This window comes from Gnatocerus cornutus, chromosome 7, assembly GCF_029298725.1.
Source record: "Gnatocerus cornutus isolate USDA-ARS CGAHR chromosome 7, icGnaCorn1.1, whole genome shotgun sequence".
In the NCBI taxonomy this organism is placed as follows: Eukaryota; Metazoa; Arthropoda; class Insecta; order Coleoptera; family Tenebrionidae; genus Gnatocerus; species Gnatocerus cornutus.
In genome coordinates, this window is record NC_142239.1 from 16,379,679 (window position 1) to 16,396,832 (window position 17,154).

At 37.6% G+C, this 17,154-nt stretch overlaps 2 protein-coding genes across 6 annotated transcripts in view; one reads left to right on the forward strand and one right to left on the reverse strand.

Annotated features, from left to right (window-relative positions):
* stg1 (stargazin-like protein) overlaps nt 1-7,689 on the forward strand; it is a 127,766-nt gene extending 120,077 nt beyond the window's left edge. Inside the window, exons 3-6 of the mRNA XM_088042522.1 lie at nt 2,499-2,591; nt 5,357-5,497; nt 5,873-6,410; nt 6,662-7,689. Of these exons, the coding sequence (XP_087898648.1) occupies nt 2,499-2,591; nt 5,357-5,497; nt 5,873-6,410; nt 6,662-6,935 (1,046 nt within the window). The 3' untranslated portion in view covers nt 6,936-7,689. The remainder of the gene's footprint in view (nt 1-2,498; nt 2,592-5,356; nt 5,498-5,872; nt 6,411-6,661) is intronic.
* Nucleotides 7,690-7,721: 32 nt separating this feature from the next.
* l(2)gl (LLGL domain-containing protein l(2)gl) lies at nt 7,722-16,635 on the reverse strand. 5 transcript variants are annotated; one of them, XM_088042519.1, is made up of 16 exons: nt 16,544-16,635; nt 16,241-16,328; nt 13,531-13,952; nt 13,114-13,331; nt 12,619-12,845; nt 12,494-12,541; nt 11,576-11,804; nt 10,993-11,526; nt 10,755-10,943; nt 10,421-10,705; nt 9,842-10,361; nt 9,548-9,794; nt 9,042-9,147; nt 8,901-8,984; nt 8,750-8,790; nt 7,722-8,475 (listed from the first exon to the last, which is right to left on the reverse strand). In XM_088042519.1, exons 2-16 carry the CDS (start codon nt 16,322-16,324, stop codon nt 8,383-8,385), a joined length of 3,327 nt encoding a protein of 1,108 aa, XP_087898645.1. In that variant the 5' UTR covers nt 16,325-16,328; nt 16,544-16,635; the 3' UTR covers nt 7,722-8,382. The 5 variants fall into 5 exon arrangements, with proteins under 5 accessions (XP_087898645.1, XP_087898643.1, XP_087898644.1 ...); XM_088042517.1 differs by having other exon boundaries at nt 8,901-9,147; XM_088042518.1 differs by lacking the exon at nt 12,494-12,541 and having other exon boundaries at nt 8,901-9,147.
* Nucleotides 16,636-17,154: the final 519 nt, after the last annotated feature.

Here is a 17,154-nt window from a genome sequence, read left to right on the forward strand (position 1 = left end):
CTTTGGCAATCTTAACGCCAACACATCTAAATTTAGGTAACTTACTAATTTACACCTAATTTATAACTGTGCCCAATTTCAAAATTATAGAGCAAAAGCGACGGATTTTGGATTTTTTTTTGATGAACCAGAAAACTGCAATATTTTTTTCTGTTGTAACTTGTTTGTGTTGTAACTTTAACAATTTTAACGCCAAAATAACTAAATTTGGGGGCTTACTAATTTAAACATAATTATTAATTGTGCCAAATTTCAAAATTATGAAGCAAAAGGGACAAACTTTGGAAATTTATTTTCAAGCAGAACCTGAAAACCTGAAATCTTGAGAATATGAGCTTTATAACTAAAGAAACTAAAATGTGATTTTTATCTACAAAAATAAAACGAGATGTCAGCAGCTTTTGCGTCCGAAATCATCGAGAGCTTTTTGCAGCAGAGCCTAAGACATGACATCCATCCTGCAAAGCCGTGCTTTAATTGCTAAAGCTCTGTATTATTTCACCACTCGCAACTCAACGACCTCATAAATGTGCGATTTTGTTTGTGGAAAGTTATAATTCCCTTTCTATATTATAGAGATTTGAACTGAAATTATCCAAACACTAAAAACCGGATTTATTTACACGAATATAGTCACACTATAAAACAATAATTTTCGTGTCGTTGGCAGTTTTCTCTCCTGAAATTAGTTGGAAATTCTGATCCAACAAATCCAGGATCTCGCCATAACCCAGCAATTTTTCTTTACACCCCCAAATTGTTTTATTCTTTTCGAGAACGTAAAAGTTAGCCCTAAAGCTGCGTTAAGTTATTTATCTTTTCGAGTGAGTTGTTATGTCTCCAAGGTCTGATCTTTGTGAACTTTTCGTGATTTTCTCAACGATCTCGATAAATAACCATCAATAAAGTCTATTATAGAGCGTTTCGTCGATGATGGCAGTCCATCTGGACCCGCGTGTTACCTCCACAAATATTTCAACGAGACAAAAGAAATCGATTGACCTGAAGAAATTTATAACAAAGTTGTCAAGTCGAAGGGCGAATTTTGGAAATGGGGCAATCGCTCAAACCTGTTTGTCCGGATATTTTCGTTCGTTGAATTATGAAATTTAGGGTTTGTAAAAACTCGCTGGGGTTCTGTAGGATTCTCTCGGTCTTATCAATTAGAGGGTCCTGAAGGACAAGAGCTACAATTACCGTCGTCCAGTCCCATTTGTTTCCGTGGGGGTAATTTAGTGAATGTCGGACTGTTTAAAATTCACAACATTACTTAGTAGCACGCACTTTCTAGTATCTGTTATCCGAGAACACATTTAAATGCAAAACCTGTTTCCAAAACGGCGTTTAGCTTCAACTTTCTTAATTCTCCACGTGAAACATTACCAAACCCTCTCGTTGAAAAAACCGTTTTGTTTAGTCCCGAGCGTCGCCATCATCGAAACAAGCACTTATTCTCAGATAACCCCACGTCGGGGGTTGATAAGCCTCTTTATATCCACCTTTACGCAAGGATAACTGCAAAGACACAAAACTGTTAAACCGATCTGTGATATGACTCCATAAACGGCACCGGAGAAAAATGGGGTGAAATCAAACGAAACCTTCGCCCAACTATCGATAACTGTCATTATCACTTGTGGCCCGAAAAGTGGAATTCTCTCAAAGTGAAACGTATTTAGATCAGTCTGCGGTGGCGGCGTATTTCATTTTGTGGTTGTTTCCTCTTGCAAACAAGAACAAAAGCCCCCATTGTGACCGGCGTGACGTCACGTCCGCCCTGCGGCGTTCAAAGCTCCTCGTAAGTGAATTAACAGCAGTGCGGATGGAATTGTTTGCTGCTAACGTGATTACCGCGGATCCGATACAGCGACCACACGAGTCCTGTTTACAAACTCGCAAAAACTCTCATGAGTCGAGAGATTAATTACAGAGGCGATTTGTCGAAATTCAAGAAAACTCTCCGACTGAGGTGAAAAAATCTGGCAGAAATTCACCGAAAAGATGATGATGAAGGACCGCATTTCGCGTTGATGATAAAATACAGTCGGACTGTCATAAAGTTGCATTTATCACGGGGCACTACCGACCCACCTCATTACTCATCAGGTGATGCCAACATTCACCTGACGTCGTTACCAACCGAAGAAATATTACAATCCCCATGACGACGTAGCCAATCGGGGGAAATGTCAGATGTCGCCCGGCGCATCCACCATATTTCCGCATTTTTTATTCATGTGGTATTATTGGAGTACCATGAAGATTTAAACGGAATAAGGCGCCGTCGCCTTCCTCCTCATCTAATTTAATGTCTCTTCTTACTTAATTAACGAAGTTTTTAAATTTCGAGCATTTTAGCACAACTTCATAATACTTCAGAGAATTGACTATTACACTCCTGTCTTTTCCTTCGTTTTTAATTGAAAACTTTTCTAATAATTGTCAGTTTAATCGTCTCATGCAACTGTATTTAATTATATTCTTTTTTCTTGTTTTAGCGGGAGAAACTTTATATGACTGTAACAAAATCGACTATTTCTCCAAGGAAGAGTACAGCCCTGATCCCAACGATTCCACAATGGCTATACCATGTAAGTTTGATTTGAATAAAACTGACTTTTTTCGTAAAGATTAAATCAAAACGACGTCTCTTTACGAAATTCTGATGTGGGTAACGTAATCAATAAAGTAATATCTTATCAAATCTGAATAGACCTTCTTCACGGTAGACAAGTGTGATTTTCAAACGTCATGATTTCAAATGTGATATCACTCAAAGTGAAATGCTCGACTGGTAGAAGTTATAATTGTAAAAATAGGATGAAGTTTGGTCAGTTTATGTTCTGCTAAGCCGAGTTTTGACAACGATAATTGTTTTGTTTAATGGAATTTGGTTTTATGCAAACATTGGGGGTCTAGGTAAAGTTTTTAGTTTGCGCTAAATCTAAAATTTATTTCTTGGAATTACATTTTTTTTTAGGATTTTTTGGAATTATTAAGGATCTGTGTAATTATTTTTTCGTTCTTGAAGAGCTTTTACTTCTTTTTGCTTCTTGCCGATTCTTCAGGATCTTCAAGTTAAAAAAACTCGAACAATCAAAATGAAAACTCTATAATCAGATGAATCTTAATATAAACCAACAAATTTGACTATAGCAAAATTTGATTGAAAACTAAAAATTTGGGAGTTTCTTTAAATTCGCTGGGATTCCACCGACTTTTTTACATGTTTAAGAACTTTCAAAATTCCCTTAGAATTCTCTAACATTTTTAAAAAAATTCTACGACTCGATAAAATTCTCTGAAATTCTCCAATACACTCCTAGAATTCTAAATTAATTTTTTGTTCGGACGATATATCTACTTTATAGTTTATTTATGACACAAAGAATGTTAGAAAAATGAAATGTGTATTAAGGATTTAAGATTGAATTTAGAATCAAATTAGAATCTGCTCCATTCACAGCTCTGTTCGTTTTTTAGGATTTTTTTATTCTCTCGGTTCCCCATGTTTAGTTTGTAATTCTTTAAGGAATTCTTTTTAATCCTTTAGGAAAGCAGAGTTTTGGGATTTAACAAAACAGATTTCTGGACTATCTTTAAGAATTAAATTAAATTATTTATTTCTCACAATTCTCTAAGATTTTTCGAAATTCTTAAGGATCGTGAATTTATTTTCTTGTTCTCAAAGAACCTTTACAATTCTTGTCGATTTTTCAGGATCTTTAAGCTACAAAAACTCGAATGACGCTGAAAATGAAAGCTATAATTAGACACATCTTAATAAACATCGAAAAGTGGAGTTTTTCGAAACTTCCTGGGATTCTCTGGAATTTTTTCACAGTTTTAACAACTCTTTCTAAATTTTCAGGATTCCCTTAAAATTTCTGGCATTTTTATACGAACCACTAGAATTTTATTTGGGAACTGAGAATTTTATGAAAATTCCTGAAACTCGGTTAATTTTCAGAATTTACTGCGATTCTCTAATTCTTCGGAATTAAAAAAACAAACGTTCATAAGTTCATAGTTTATTTACGACACAAAAGTCAAAAGAAAATAAAATGTGTATTCGCAAGAATTTTTTTGATTCTGTCAGTTCTTCTTTAGTTTCTTTATCATTCTTTCAAAACTGCTTCTTGATTCTTCAGGAAAGCTCTTTAGAATCCGATTTTTTTTTTTTTGAACTTCTGTAGTTTCATAAAATTTTAGGATTCTTTGTGAATCTCTAAAATTCTCTAGAATTCTTAGAAATCTGGTATATTTAACAGAACGAGTTTCTGATGAACTACCTCTAAGAACTAAATTTAATTTTCTCAGAATTTCTTGGATTCTGAAAGGATTTTCTAAGATTTTTCGGAATTCTTATAGATCTTTGAATTTATTCTCTGGTTCTCAAAGAAACTTCACAATTCTTGTCGATTCTACTGGATCTTCAAGCTACAAAAACGACGATCAAAGTGACGAATACAAATGTTTGTAGTTTTATGAAAAAATGAGTGAGTTTTTTGAGATTTGCTGGGATTATTTGTATTTTTTTTACATTTTTAAGATTTCCCTAAAATTTCTGGCACTTTAAGTGATTGTTATACACTTGCTAATATTCTCTAGAATTCCCTAGAAGTCTTTTTTATTCTTCAAAGCACTCGAACAATTTTGAATTCTTTTTGTTCTCGGTTTTCTGAGAATTGTTGGCATTCCGTGGCCTATATAAATATTCGGCTTTCTTCTAGGAATTTTCTGAAAATTTGTGAAACTTTGCCCGATTCCCAGCATTTTCTGCAATTTTTTGGGATTAATAAAAAATACTTTTTAGAATTGTTGTGGTTCTGTCGGCTCTTCTTTTGGTTTTGTTGTGAAAAACGTCTTCTTGATTCTCCAGGAAAGCGCTTTGAAGTCCGATAGACTATTCGGTTCTTTGAGTTTTTTCGAACTTCTACAGTTTTTTTTATATTTATTATTTATTTCAAGTATTCTGTGTGAATCTCTGGAAATCTCCACGATTTTTAAAATTCTGGGACTGATTTGATAGAATGAGCTTCTAGTGAACTAAAACTGAAAACAGAACTTGACGAACCTAAAAATACGTATCTCAAAGTTAAAAAATATGTAATTAGGAGTAACAGAATTAAGCAAAATAAGAATGTCAGAAATATTGGAAACGTGAAAAATTCATATAAAAAATCGAGAAATTAAGAAGAGAATATCTTCGTTTGTTCTCCTAGAATAAGTAATAAGAAGTTTTCCTCTCACTATACGGTTTCACCCCTTTTTTGACAAAAAAACTCTCCACTATTGAGAGTAATTTTTTTTTTCCTGTAAAAAAATTAATTCATAATGGTAATTTTTTTTTCAGATACAGTAACACGATCTGTGATGTTTTTCTTAGCGGCGACCCTCTTGCTATGCAGCGGTTATTGCTGTTGCATTTTAGGGCAATGCGTCCGTCACCGCACCCTCTACACATTCATATCTGGAGTAATATTCATAGTGACGGGTAAGTTCCTCAACATAGTTCAGGTGGATATGAAAGTCTAGCAAAATGCGAAGACTATAAAACCGTAAACGAGCCGTGTTATTTTGAAATAAAAATATATCATAGGTAGTTTTCACCCCCACAACAAGCCACCTCTTCTGACTACCTCGTTCATCTCTTTCGAAAAAAGTCGACATGTTGGAGCTTAAATATGAAGTCATATATCAAAAAGTTTATAATGGTAATAGCCCCGGAATGTCGACATAAATTTTATGCTTTTACTATCTATTTACAATGTAAATCTTCTTCTGCCGTGAAATTGTCGACTGGGTGCTTTAAATGTTTAATAACACGGACTGAGTTTCATTAAAAATATATAAATATTCAATTCCGCAGGTCTCATCATGCTCTTTGGCCTCATCATGTACATCAGCATCTTTAAAGCCGAAATCGGCAGCAAATTGCGCCCCCGCTCCCAGCTCCAACCCCCAGCGTTCTATTACTGGTACGGCTACTCCTTCCTTCTCTACGTCAGCGGCTTAGTCACCACACAACTCGCAGGAATTAGTTCGATTTTCCTCTTCATCTACAAAGTCCAATACGAATGGCAACGGAAACATCTTGAAGATATGAAACGGGGCAAAACTCGCAATCCTATAACTTTTACTCACTACGACCCCTCCATGTTCTACCCGTGTCGCAGACATCCTCAAGCATACATCAACTCCAACAGCGCCATCCATTTCCCAGCCAGTTATCCGACGCCGGTGCTCCATCAGAAACGTTATTTTTTCAGTAAAGAACCGTTGCAGGAGTCGCCGTGCAGTGTGCATCGACCGAGATCGCATTCTAATTCGTTGAAAGATGTCTCCAACTTTTACGACTTCCCGCCGCCGCCGACGATAAGCTACCAGTTTGACGAGCATTTTGGAAGGTAAGAAGTCGTTTTTAAACACGTCTATAACCAGCCACTTGTACTTCCGGTCCGTTTAGTTCCACAGATGACATGTCTCCTCGGGTATTAGTTATAGCACAACTTCCCTCTTTACCACTGTAAAATGTATAACATGTTTCACCTTAATAGAATCATGAGCAAAGTTATATCAGTTTCCCCGCAATTCTTTTATTTCACTTCAACACGACTTCCATTTCCGTGCTTGAAATCGCCTTTTTCTCTTTTTGCAGCCCTATCGGTCGGGACTCGGCGATTCCAGGCCGCCACTTCCCCCGAGACATCACCACAAACACCGTCTCAACGACGGCGGACGTCAACTGCGACGACTTCTTAGGCGAGCCTTTTGACGATTACTCTCCGAGCATCCAGCACGAATTTGTCACCTTCGACCTGGATCAGCCGTTACCGTTGAGGGCACAAAGCAGTGTGTCGATCGGCTCGCGGAACGGTAACGGAAGAAAAACTTTTGAAAGTGATACTTTAAGGAGGACTACACCAGTTTGAAAGTGGCATTTCCTGGTTTTGTATACTCTCGAGAATGCTCATTTCGTGGACGTTCGTGTGATATTTTACGATCTAGTCAAAAGAAATTTTTTAGTCTTTTAAAGTCATTCAAACATCATCAAAAGTTGTTGTACCCGAACAATTAACGAATTAACGACGGCACTGTTTACTGAATGAAAGACTATTTTATACAGACGAAACGGTCGTATCTACAGGGTGGTTTAGTTTCGTTCAATACTGTATTAAATCCGGAAGTATTAACGCACGAGCGAAGCGAAATTCGATCACCCTCAGTTGTTAATGAATTAATTAATAGAAAATAAAATCAAACGCAATGCGTGGTTTGACTGATGTCGATAGACTAAAATAGGTAATTTTTTTATTCTCACTGTTCGCTCAAATTGGTTACACCACGCATCCTTTAAATTCAACGTATTAAAACAATTTTATAAAAACTAAATTAATAGATATAAGCATTAAATAAAAGAAACTTAATGGTGACATATCCTATATTAACTGTAGATTTTTTTATTAATGTTGAAATAGGATTTATATTACTTTGTTACGTACTGAAGAGCCGAAAGAAAAACTTTCCCAATCTGTTCAAATCAAAACAAATGTTATTATAATGTGCCATAATTGTTGACCTTGTATATTAAAATCAAAATATTGTAATTTTAAGTGTAAATAATAACATGCAGTCTTGGTTTCGTTTGTATTCATACAATGATTTAATAAACAGCATTGAATTACACTTGTATTACTTCAGGGGGAGAAAAAAAACTGTTTACCAATAAACTCTTTATTCACTCAGTGATGTTTCTGTCATGTGAATCATTCATAAATATAAATTTCAATAAAATGTGAATAAAATACTATAATATAAAATATTATAACGAAATGTTAAGGCCATAAAAGAAACCTTTTTTTGACGACAAAAAGCCAGTCAATGAAAGGTTACATTCACACTCATTCGTTAACCTCCACCACTTTGTATAAAAAGCTGCTTTTTGTTAAACTTTTGACCCCGTCAATTGTGATAACAGCGTCAAAAGCTTTTACTACTTTTAGTTCTTAAATTTAAGTCCCCATTTGATCCAATGAAGTGTACAAAAAGAGCCAAGCAGTGACAAATACTGAACAAAGTAATCACGTCGTTCCTTCATTAAAATTTCACATCAAAATTTATTGTGTAAATGTTTCAAAATTAACACTTACATTATTAACGATATGAACATACTATAATAAAAAACAAGTACAGTATTCCGTGATTTTAAAACGCAATGGTCCCAATCAAACTAATACTAAATACTAAGTACTTTAGTTAAAACGTTAAAATAGTTTGTACAAACAAAACTGTGCAAAAAAGGTAAAACTGAAGCTCAGGCACGAGATCTTAACCGCAAACGAAATACTGAACATGTTGATATGGCAATTGGTTCACCGATTATGCGTCTCCGTTCAACTGGCCGTCGGAATCCAGTTCTTCGGCCAATGCCAGCGGGGCTCGGAGAATATCACTAACTTGAATTTTTTTAATCTGGAAAATAAAGAGTTATTTGCAAGGACGCCAATCACTTCTCCAGAGGGTTTGAACCAAGGCAAAATTGCCTCCTAAAATATCAGATTAAAAGAAAATTGGAAATGAAGTTCAGGAGACAATTTCCCTTAGTTAGAACCAGACTCAGTTAGTATATACACTGGTGTTATTACTGTTAGTTGGAAAAATAGTCCCATCCACCGAAACTGTAAGTTAAAAGGTGTTATCGTGCCTACAACGCTCGATTAGAAAAAAAGTGTGTAACAGGGCTAACCTCTAACGCCGGTGCAGGTCCGTCCGTGTCACTCTCTATGACTACAAAGCAACAAAAGAACACATGTAAAGCAAGTAATAAAAAAATAAAAAAGCAAATAAAATTCTGTACAATTTAAGAGACCTCAAGAGCTGACAAAAGCGCTACTCACTGTGTTCTTGGGCATTGGTAGCTGTCGTGGTGGTAGTCGTGGTTGTACTGGAAGACGTCACTCCGTCCTGGCTATTGCTTATGACTGTGGTAACCGTTTTTGTTACGCACAAACCGGAAATGCGTTTGTTTAAATCCTCACCTGAGCCAAGATAATCCTTGACACTGTCTATCGTGATGTCACCCACACTACTTGACACTGTCACGTTGTGGAGAGTGTCGTCGCCGTTTTCTCTCACTTCTTCTGTCTGGAATTCAAGTTACAAATCAGTGACAAAAAGAGACTCTGGGGAGGTTAGTAGGGCACAAATGAACTAGCGACAAGGCGATACGAGTATTAAAACAGAACGCTGAAGACATCGCTAATGATTATACCTTCTCTGGTTCAGCAGATCTGCGCTGTCAGTACCCGTAGCTATAATAATAAGACATTTAAATAAATGAGAATCGTCAGGATTTGAAGGTTTACCACTCCTGAGCAGGTCCAGTTCTTCGTATCCATTTTTTATCAAGATTGTTTGTCACAAAGAGAAAAAACAACGCTCGTAGTAAAAACTATATTCTCAAATATTAATACAATACAAAACACTATTTAAACTGTTAAAACTCAACTTCTTAAAACTACCTTCTTCATTGCACAACTCTTACCTTATCACCAGTGACGCTCTCTCCTTCCGCGTTTCCGTTAACCAAAGGAGCTTCGTTCTGCTCTTCTTGTCTTTCTGGTTCTGAGGCGGCATTCGAAGTCGCGTCTTCTTGTTCTCCGGCAGGTTGAGGAAGATAACATCTCGCATTAGTCGCCCATGTCGCCGATAACGAAAGTCTCTGTAACTCCGACGAGGAATGCAAATACAGTGCCTCTGCATTTTTCGTAAAAACTAACGAAGATATCCCACTGAAACCAAAACTCATTACGTATTCAACCAAAATCATCAAACTCACTTGATATCTTCACGTTTGATCGCTGCAGCATTCAACTGTCTCTTCAAATCGGGAATGCTGAAGACTAAACAATCTCCAATGTTCGTTAGGCACAACAGGTCAATTTCGGAATGTGTAACGTCAGTTTCTGCGTTTTTACAAGAGAAGGTAGCGAAAGCCATCCGTCTAACTCTAGCTCCGTCTTGCGCTGTCAACTTGAATTTACAGAACGCTTTTACCGCTGGTAAACTAAAGATTTTAAATTGTTCTTCGGAAGCTATGATAACACGATGCGCTTGCGTCGTGTCTGGAAGAGGAGCGACGCCTTTTTCGACTTCCAGAGGCTCAGGAAGAGGTCTGTTGGAGCCGTCCAAGACAGCTATAGCTATCACCGGCGCTCTGTGTTTCAACTGAATCTCCTTGGCGATGTGACACGTGACATCATCTGTGTCACGTTTCGAGGAAGATGGCACCGTTATCGTGAAGGTGTAAACGGTACCGTTGTTGGTGCCGGCCCACAAAGTCGGATTTGTGTTTTGGACTACAATTCAATTCATGAGAAACTGTCGAACAGCCTGTGTTCTTAATTCGTGTTATTACCATTGACGAGGAAAGTCCTTGCAAAGTATAAACACCTAACGAACGAACTCATCGAATCGTCGATTGGTCGCGCCTCAACTTGTCTCTCGATGGGTCTGGCTTCCAGGGGGCTCACTTGGCCTTCTTCGGTTTTCCGCGCTGGGGGTGATGTGGTGGTCGTGGTGGTGGTTTCCGTGTTGGCGCGACGTTGCGAACGACCCTTCCTTAAGCGTCTGAAGGACTCTCTCAGGGACTTCTTGAAGGATTTTCTCCGGGAGATGGGAGTGTCACCCGCGCCGTTAAGATCTGTACAAAGAAAACGTTAACACCCCTTCAAAATTGACCGAAAGGTTACCATTGGGATTCAGCGTGCATTTCACCATCACTGGTTTATTTTTTATGTAATCAAACAGGGCGAGTCCGTGGGCGGTTCCGGCAGCCACCAACCCCCAGTCGGCTTGAAGAACGCAAGCTGTCACAGCTGCCGGTGGATGCAACTGAAGAACGGACGAGCACTGGAAACCTCTCGGCTGGTGAATCTCTCCTAAAACCCCCAATTTTAGTAAAACTGTCTTTGACTCCACATGACAAACCTTGTTTTGGGGCCAACTGATTATGTCCTTTCCACACGAACCCATCGCGATCGCTGACTATATTCATAGTAGTGACTTTCACTTCTCCGTCCAGTACCTCAGTGTCGAATTTGGACACCACGACGTGACCAGCAGTACCGGCAACCACCAGAGTTCCCGATAGGGCACACAGAACGACTTTTTTCACCGCCAAACGCGGATCATCAGAGTACGGATCAAACACCCCGATTTTCCGGAAAGGTGGCCAATCCTCATCGACGTCTTCTGGATCTGGAGCCGCCTCTTCCAAATCATCACCAGTGAAGAAAGTCGCAGTACTGAATTTGTAAATCGGCGTTAGAGTAACACCACCCGCGTCCCAGAATCGTACGGTTCCATCTTCATGGCCTGTTAGAAGTAGTTCTCTTCGTGGAGTTCTACCTTTGGAACACAACAACCTCCCGCCATCGATGGGCCACGAACGGGAGGAGTAAATATTGTTGGTTTGGGCTTTCCCTGCTTCTTTTAGCTGCTCCCAGAGCTCTTCAGATACTCCTACAATTGTTGTTAGATTCGGGTGGTGAGGTAAGAGGTGAGTACTCACCAGAAACGTGTTGGCTGCAGGTGACGGCGGAAGCATGAAGAGACACTAGATATGGCAAATTTATCATTTTCCAATCCTTGGATTGGAGATCGATCAAGACAAGCTCTTCTTCGGCGAGGACGACGACAGCATCGGGCTCCGCTTTGGTGGTGCCGTTTGTAATGACATTGTCTTCGTCGTCTGGGTCTTGTGATTGGGTTCTTGAATCAATGACTATGAAGTCGATGACCTTTAAAGAAGAAGAACTGGGTGAGATTACAAGAACAGACCTTGAAAATGAAAGATCTCGGAATTTTACCTACTCCACTAATCCGATTGCATCATAATCATAAAATACATTTTAATCCAAAGCCCTAGGATAAGAGATAAAGATGATAAAATTACAAGTCGCGGGTCAGGTTCGCTCAAAAAAAAGAAATAAACTGAGAACGTAATTAAGTACTAAAAATACTCAAATTCCGGTATTTATAGCAGACAAAATAAACAAAAAGTTAAATATACAAATTTCACCACACTAAACTAGAAAATGTTAAAATTTAAAGCAATCTGAGTGTTAATACTCAGGTGATTGTTAATAGTAAAATAAATAACATATTTTTACACATGACTCATTACGATATCAATAATAACACGGATAAAGTAGCGATTTTCAACCTCCGTCTATAAATAAAATTGGTTTTACTTTCACCACTCTAGGTCACTATAACACCGTCGATATTTACAATTAAAATATTTAGACCAAAATCCTAGCGCAAGTTGCACCGAAACGTGTAAATATTGACGTAGTTGAGTCACTAAAATTGCTGCAATCTGTACAAAGTCGAATCTAACACAAATCAGAACTTTGGTCCATGCAAAAACCACAAGTGGGAACACGCATGCATACAGACAGAATCCACACAGTTTAGTCTCAAATACCTCGTTCCCAAACGTTTCTTCCTCAGAATCGGAATTTTGAAGTGCGCTCTTGCGTGAAAACAGATCAATTTTGCTCATAAGAATCAAACCGAGTCGTGTCAAACCATTAGAAACGTGTCTCTTACCTTGCTAGTGAAATCAAACGCGACGTGTTGATCATCGTGGATTACCGACACTGAATATTTGTCGCCACCGGACGCTCTGGGCAAACCCCCGGAAAATACCATCAGAGGCTTGCCATTTAGCTCTTTTCGGACAATTTTAGGGATCGCCCTGCATGCAAAAGGGCCGTAGGTTGTAACGGGCTCGTTGGCAGGCTTGTTTTGGTCCAAATCCCAAACGACGTAACTTCCTGGAAATGAAAAATTCATGTTTGGTTGTTGCAAAATCGATGATTTAAGCGAATTTAGATAAGTGAAGGTAATCTAACGGATAATCCCTAAAAAGGCCCGATTATCTGCATAGAAACATGGCGAATTAATTTAAATGAGTCGGGACAAATTATAATAAGACAATGAAACCAAGTTTCAAGCAGTCAATTCCACGAATCGATTAGTCCTAATTTGATCAGATTGAATGGACAAGGATCATATTACTCATCGGATTCTAATTGAACTCACCGTCGTTATGGGAACTAGTGAAAGAACTTCCATCTTCGTGCCAACACAGAGACTCCAATTGTTGATTGGAGACGAAAGTTTTGATTGAAGAGTTGTCTTTTCGATTCCAGAGTACAATTAGGCCTCTATTGTATCCTATCAATATGTTATTGGGTTCATTCGGTTGTTCTAAAATGGATTCAACTGGTCCCGGGTGCACTTTATAGTCTTGAGGCACACTGAAACAATGAAATTGATTTAAGAAGATGAACAAAGTTCGAATAAGGAGTAAAACAGGACTTACTCTGCCTTCGCCACTTTTACTTTGAACGTACGACAAATGTTCATTAATTGCTTCTGATTGAATTGATTCCCACTACTAATCAATCGCAATTTAGCAAAACTGGCGATGAACACTTAACAGGTTAAAATACTCACTTCTGCATCACCACGTCTTGGTAGATAATATCCGGCGTCATCGTAAAACTCGCCAAATCAAGAAGATAAATATTTCCCCCTTCAGTACCTAAAAGAAGATTTTTCCCCGCCGTTTCAACACACATCGTCGAAATCTTCTTCAACTTCCCTTCCAACGCTTGTGACTTCATCTCCACCAAACTACTCTTATTCACCTCCCACAAATGTAAAGAATTATCATCGCAAAGAGTGACAACTCGACCCTGATTTGGAAGAAACACAACTTGAGTCACGGGAATGGGGTTCTGGTGTTGTCCATAAAACTCCACTCCTGGACGTCCGAAAACTTTGACAGCTCCAGTAGCGGTACCAATACACAGAAGACGTAAAGATGGATCCCATGCCAGTGCTGTGGGCTTGTGCGGGAACCCATGTTGGACTGTCTGCAATGAAGATCAAGGACGATGAGCAACGAAAGATGTGCTGGGGTCACGTAAATTTAACCTTTCCGGAGGTGTGGGTTAAGTGGGCACAATGCGATCGACCAGTTTCTTATGGAAATGATTTTGTAGAAATGCCGCATTCCTCCGAAAAATTTACATAAGCAGAAATTAATCCAATGAGCTCTTTTAGAGTCGATTAAAAAAAAGAGGTTACACTTTGTTGATACGGGATTTACCAATTATTTGAACAGAATGTGGTGTGTACATATTTAAACCTTTGTAAACACCGGAGATATTGTCAATTTAATTAACAGATGCCATTCAAGTTACAGTAAGAAAAGTAGTGTGTTAATTAACGACGTCATTCTTTCAGACCACTTGTGTGGGGATTAATTAGGTTACGCTAATTTACACACTAATTATGTCACTTGTTCCGAGAAGGCGACATAGAAAGAATCTACTGTATGCAACCACAAAAGAGTTTTTTTTTTCAGATTATACTTTGAAACGAATGACACAAATTTCCTGATATCATATAATCTGTAAAGAAACGTACTGCAATTTAGCGACGAACAATGAGAGTTAATTATGTATATGCATAATACTCCTGCAATACCGGCATTACCTATTGTTTGTACTAAAATTAACGATAAATAGTTAATTTAAGACGCTGAATTAAAAAACCCGACAAAGTCCGAAGTAATCCATCACGAAAAATCGATACAAGTTATCTCGCATGCAAAACAATACCGCTCAAATTTCCGATGTATGATTGTACGTTACTAACCAAACGAATCAACAGAATTTCAATTAGGCAGGAAAATGAAAGACATGACCGTCATGATGACCAAGCGTGCAATTCCATTGATATCATCCAGAAATTTCTATTTCATTGTTTGAACAATTTCCGAAAATGTTAGTCAATCGATAACTAGTGATGATTCATAGACGATGTTTAAGTGCCGCTATCTCTAGGTGCTCGTTCGGTGCAAAAAAACGGAATCCAGGTTAGGCAAAAATGACAACGACCGTTATGTATTAGTCAGAGCAGTAACTATTCGATTTAATCTCGTGGTTCGTGTGTATTTATTTCATCACGGAAAATAAAAGCGTCTACCTGGAAAGTATTAAAAAATGGGTGCAGGAAACGTAACGAATGACGATGTTTATGTTTCAAGATGTTGCCATCAATCACCGGAAATGCCGGAATTAATCTTGAATGTTATGCAATTTTAAATCTGCAAGGGACATTGGCTTTTATTGGTTTTTAATGTGCGTGTAACAGATTATTATTGTTCAACACAAGCGAAATTAAAACGCGCGTATCCAAGAGAATTGTTGCACTTATGCAATTGCAGAAAGTTTTGTTTTGAACGGTGCGTCGGACAAAAAAAGTTAAAGAACTGCAAGACTTAAGAAAATTTAATGTGTAACGAATGGAATATGAATAAGGAACAAAGAAACAAGTTTATCCTGCAAGTAAAGTAAAATTGACGCAGTGGAAAAAGAATTCGAATTTGTTTAAGCAGGACTGAAAGCGGCCAAAGCTATTTTCATCCCCATCTCAGCAATGAGACAATGAATTCGCAGAATAGCATGTCCAGGTACTTGACAGGTATAAACTTCCCTAAACTGACGTCAGCCTGTCAGGTACTTGAATCCACAAAAGCAAGAGAATCGCCCTGATAAGAAAGGGTTCGTTATCTTCAATATTTGAAAAATACTATCAATAAGGATGAGACAATGAAATAATATAACAAACTTCGAGGAAATGATAAGGTGTCAAGTGTTTAGCCAACAACCGATAACAGCCGATGACAGCATCTTTAACTGTCTGTAAAGACCTTCCTGCTGCTATTCTTGTAAATAAACAACAGAAAAATGTGGGTCATTAAAAGTAAAACTGTTTGTATACACAACAAACTGTCAATAATAACACGAAGAAAGTCGGTAAGGCTAATGAAGGAAAACTGTGTAATTTTAACGAATTCACCTTGACCTTGTCATGTGAGTTGGATCGGTAGATTTGATTACAAGATTTGGTTTCACAAAGTGTCCTTACTGTGAAATTAATAAATCATTTAAAAAATTAGATCAAGACGTTACATAAACTTTGTGTAAATAAAGATTGGGTAAGTTTTGGTGTATTTAACATTGTAGTGATTATAATTGGAACACCTGTAGCCCATCCCTAAGCAATGTTTGTTTTGATAAGATAATAACGATAAAACAATATAATTTTTTAAAGCGAAACGCAATAGCCCTTCCTAAATTCCCCAAATACTCACCCTTCTATAACAAAAAAGGTCTTTCTGGAGCTTTTGGCGTTCAGCCGAAGGATGTGGTCCTTTATTCTTTATAAACTTGAACATTTCTCTGCAACAAACAGAAAACAGCAATCGTAAGAATTCCATGCTTCTCAACGCAGTTTCCAAAATTATTTACAAAACAATGACATATGTCAAATCCCTACTTTTTGTTTCTTTTGCTAGCCAACGCCTGTTCAACATGCCGATAAATAAACGTTCACATAACAGAAAGTGCTACACATACCCCAAATTTGTTACAAAGACGACATTATTGTTAATTACCTGTGAATTTAGGCCCCAATTCCAATTTTATATTCATGAATTGCACGAATAATCACGAACCTGGCACTAACGCTAACGCACCATTACACGTAGTTGAGTCACTGACCGGCGGAATATGAAAAGTGGGCGGAGAATTCGCTTTGTTGCCGTGCTGCCAAACCAACGGGAAAAAAAGCACCAACGTCAAAGTGCGCGCGCAGAAATTTTAACCGATTTAAAAAGTGCTTCACTTGATTTGATTTTTTTATAATTCAATGCAAACAATAAACTAATTGAAGGAAAAAGTCGATTTTATTGAAATTTTAGATTTCGACCAGATTTCAGATTCTCTCTGGTGTTAACACGAAATTCTGCTCACAGCATATTTTTGAATCGTTCTGTAAAATTTTCGGAGAAAATCCCCAATATTTTTATTTTTCATTTTCAAGACCTGTCCTAGGTTTAGACACAATGTTAAATATTAGATATTAAATATTAAATAAGACAATAACGAAGTCGAGAAGGTTAAATCAGAGTTTTTTCTGGGGTGTAAATTACTAAAAAAATAGTTTATTGTTGTTATTTAAACGTAAAAAAAAACAAGTAAAATGTGTAATTTCTAAGAATTTAAA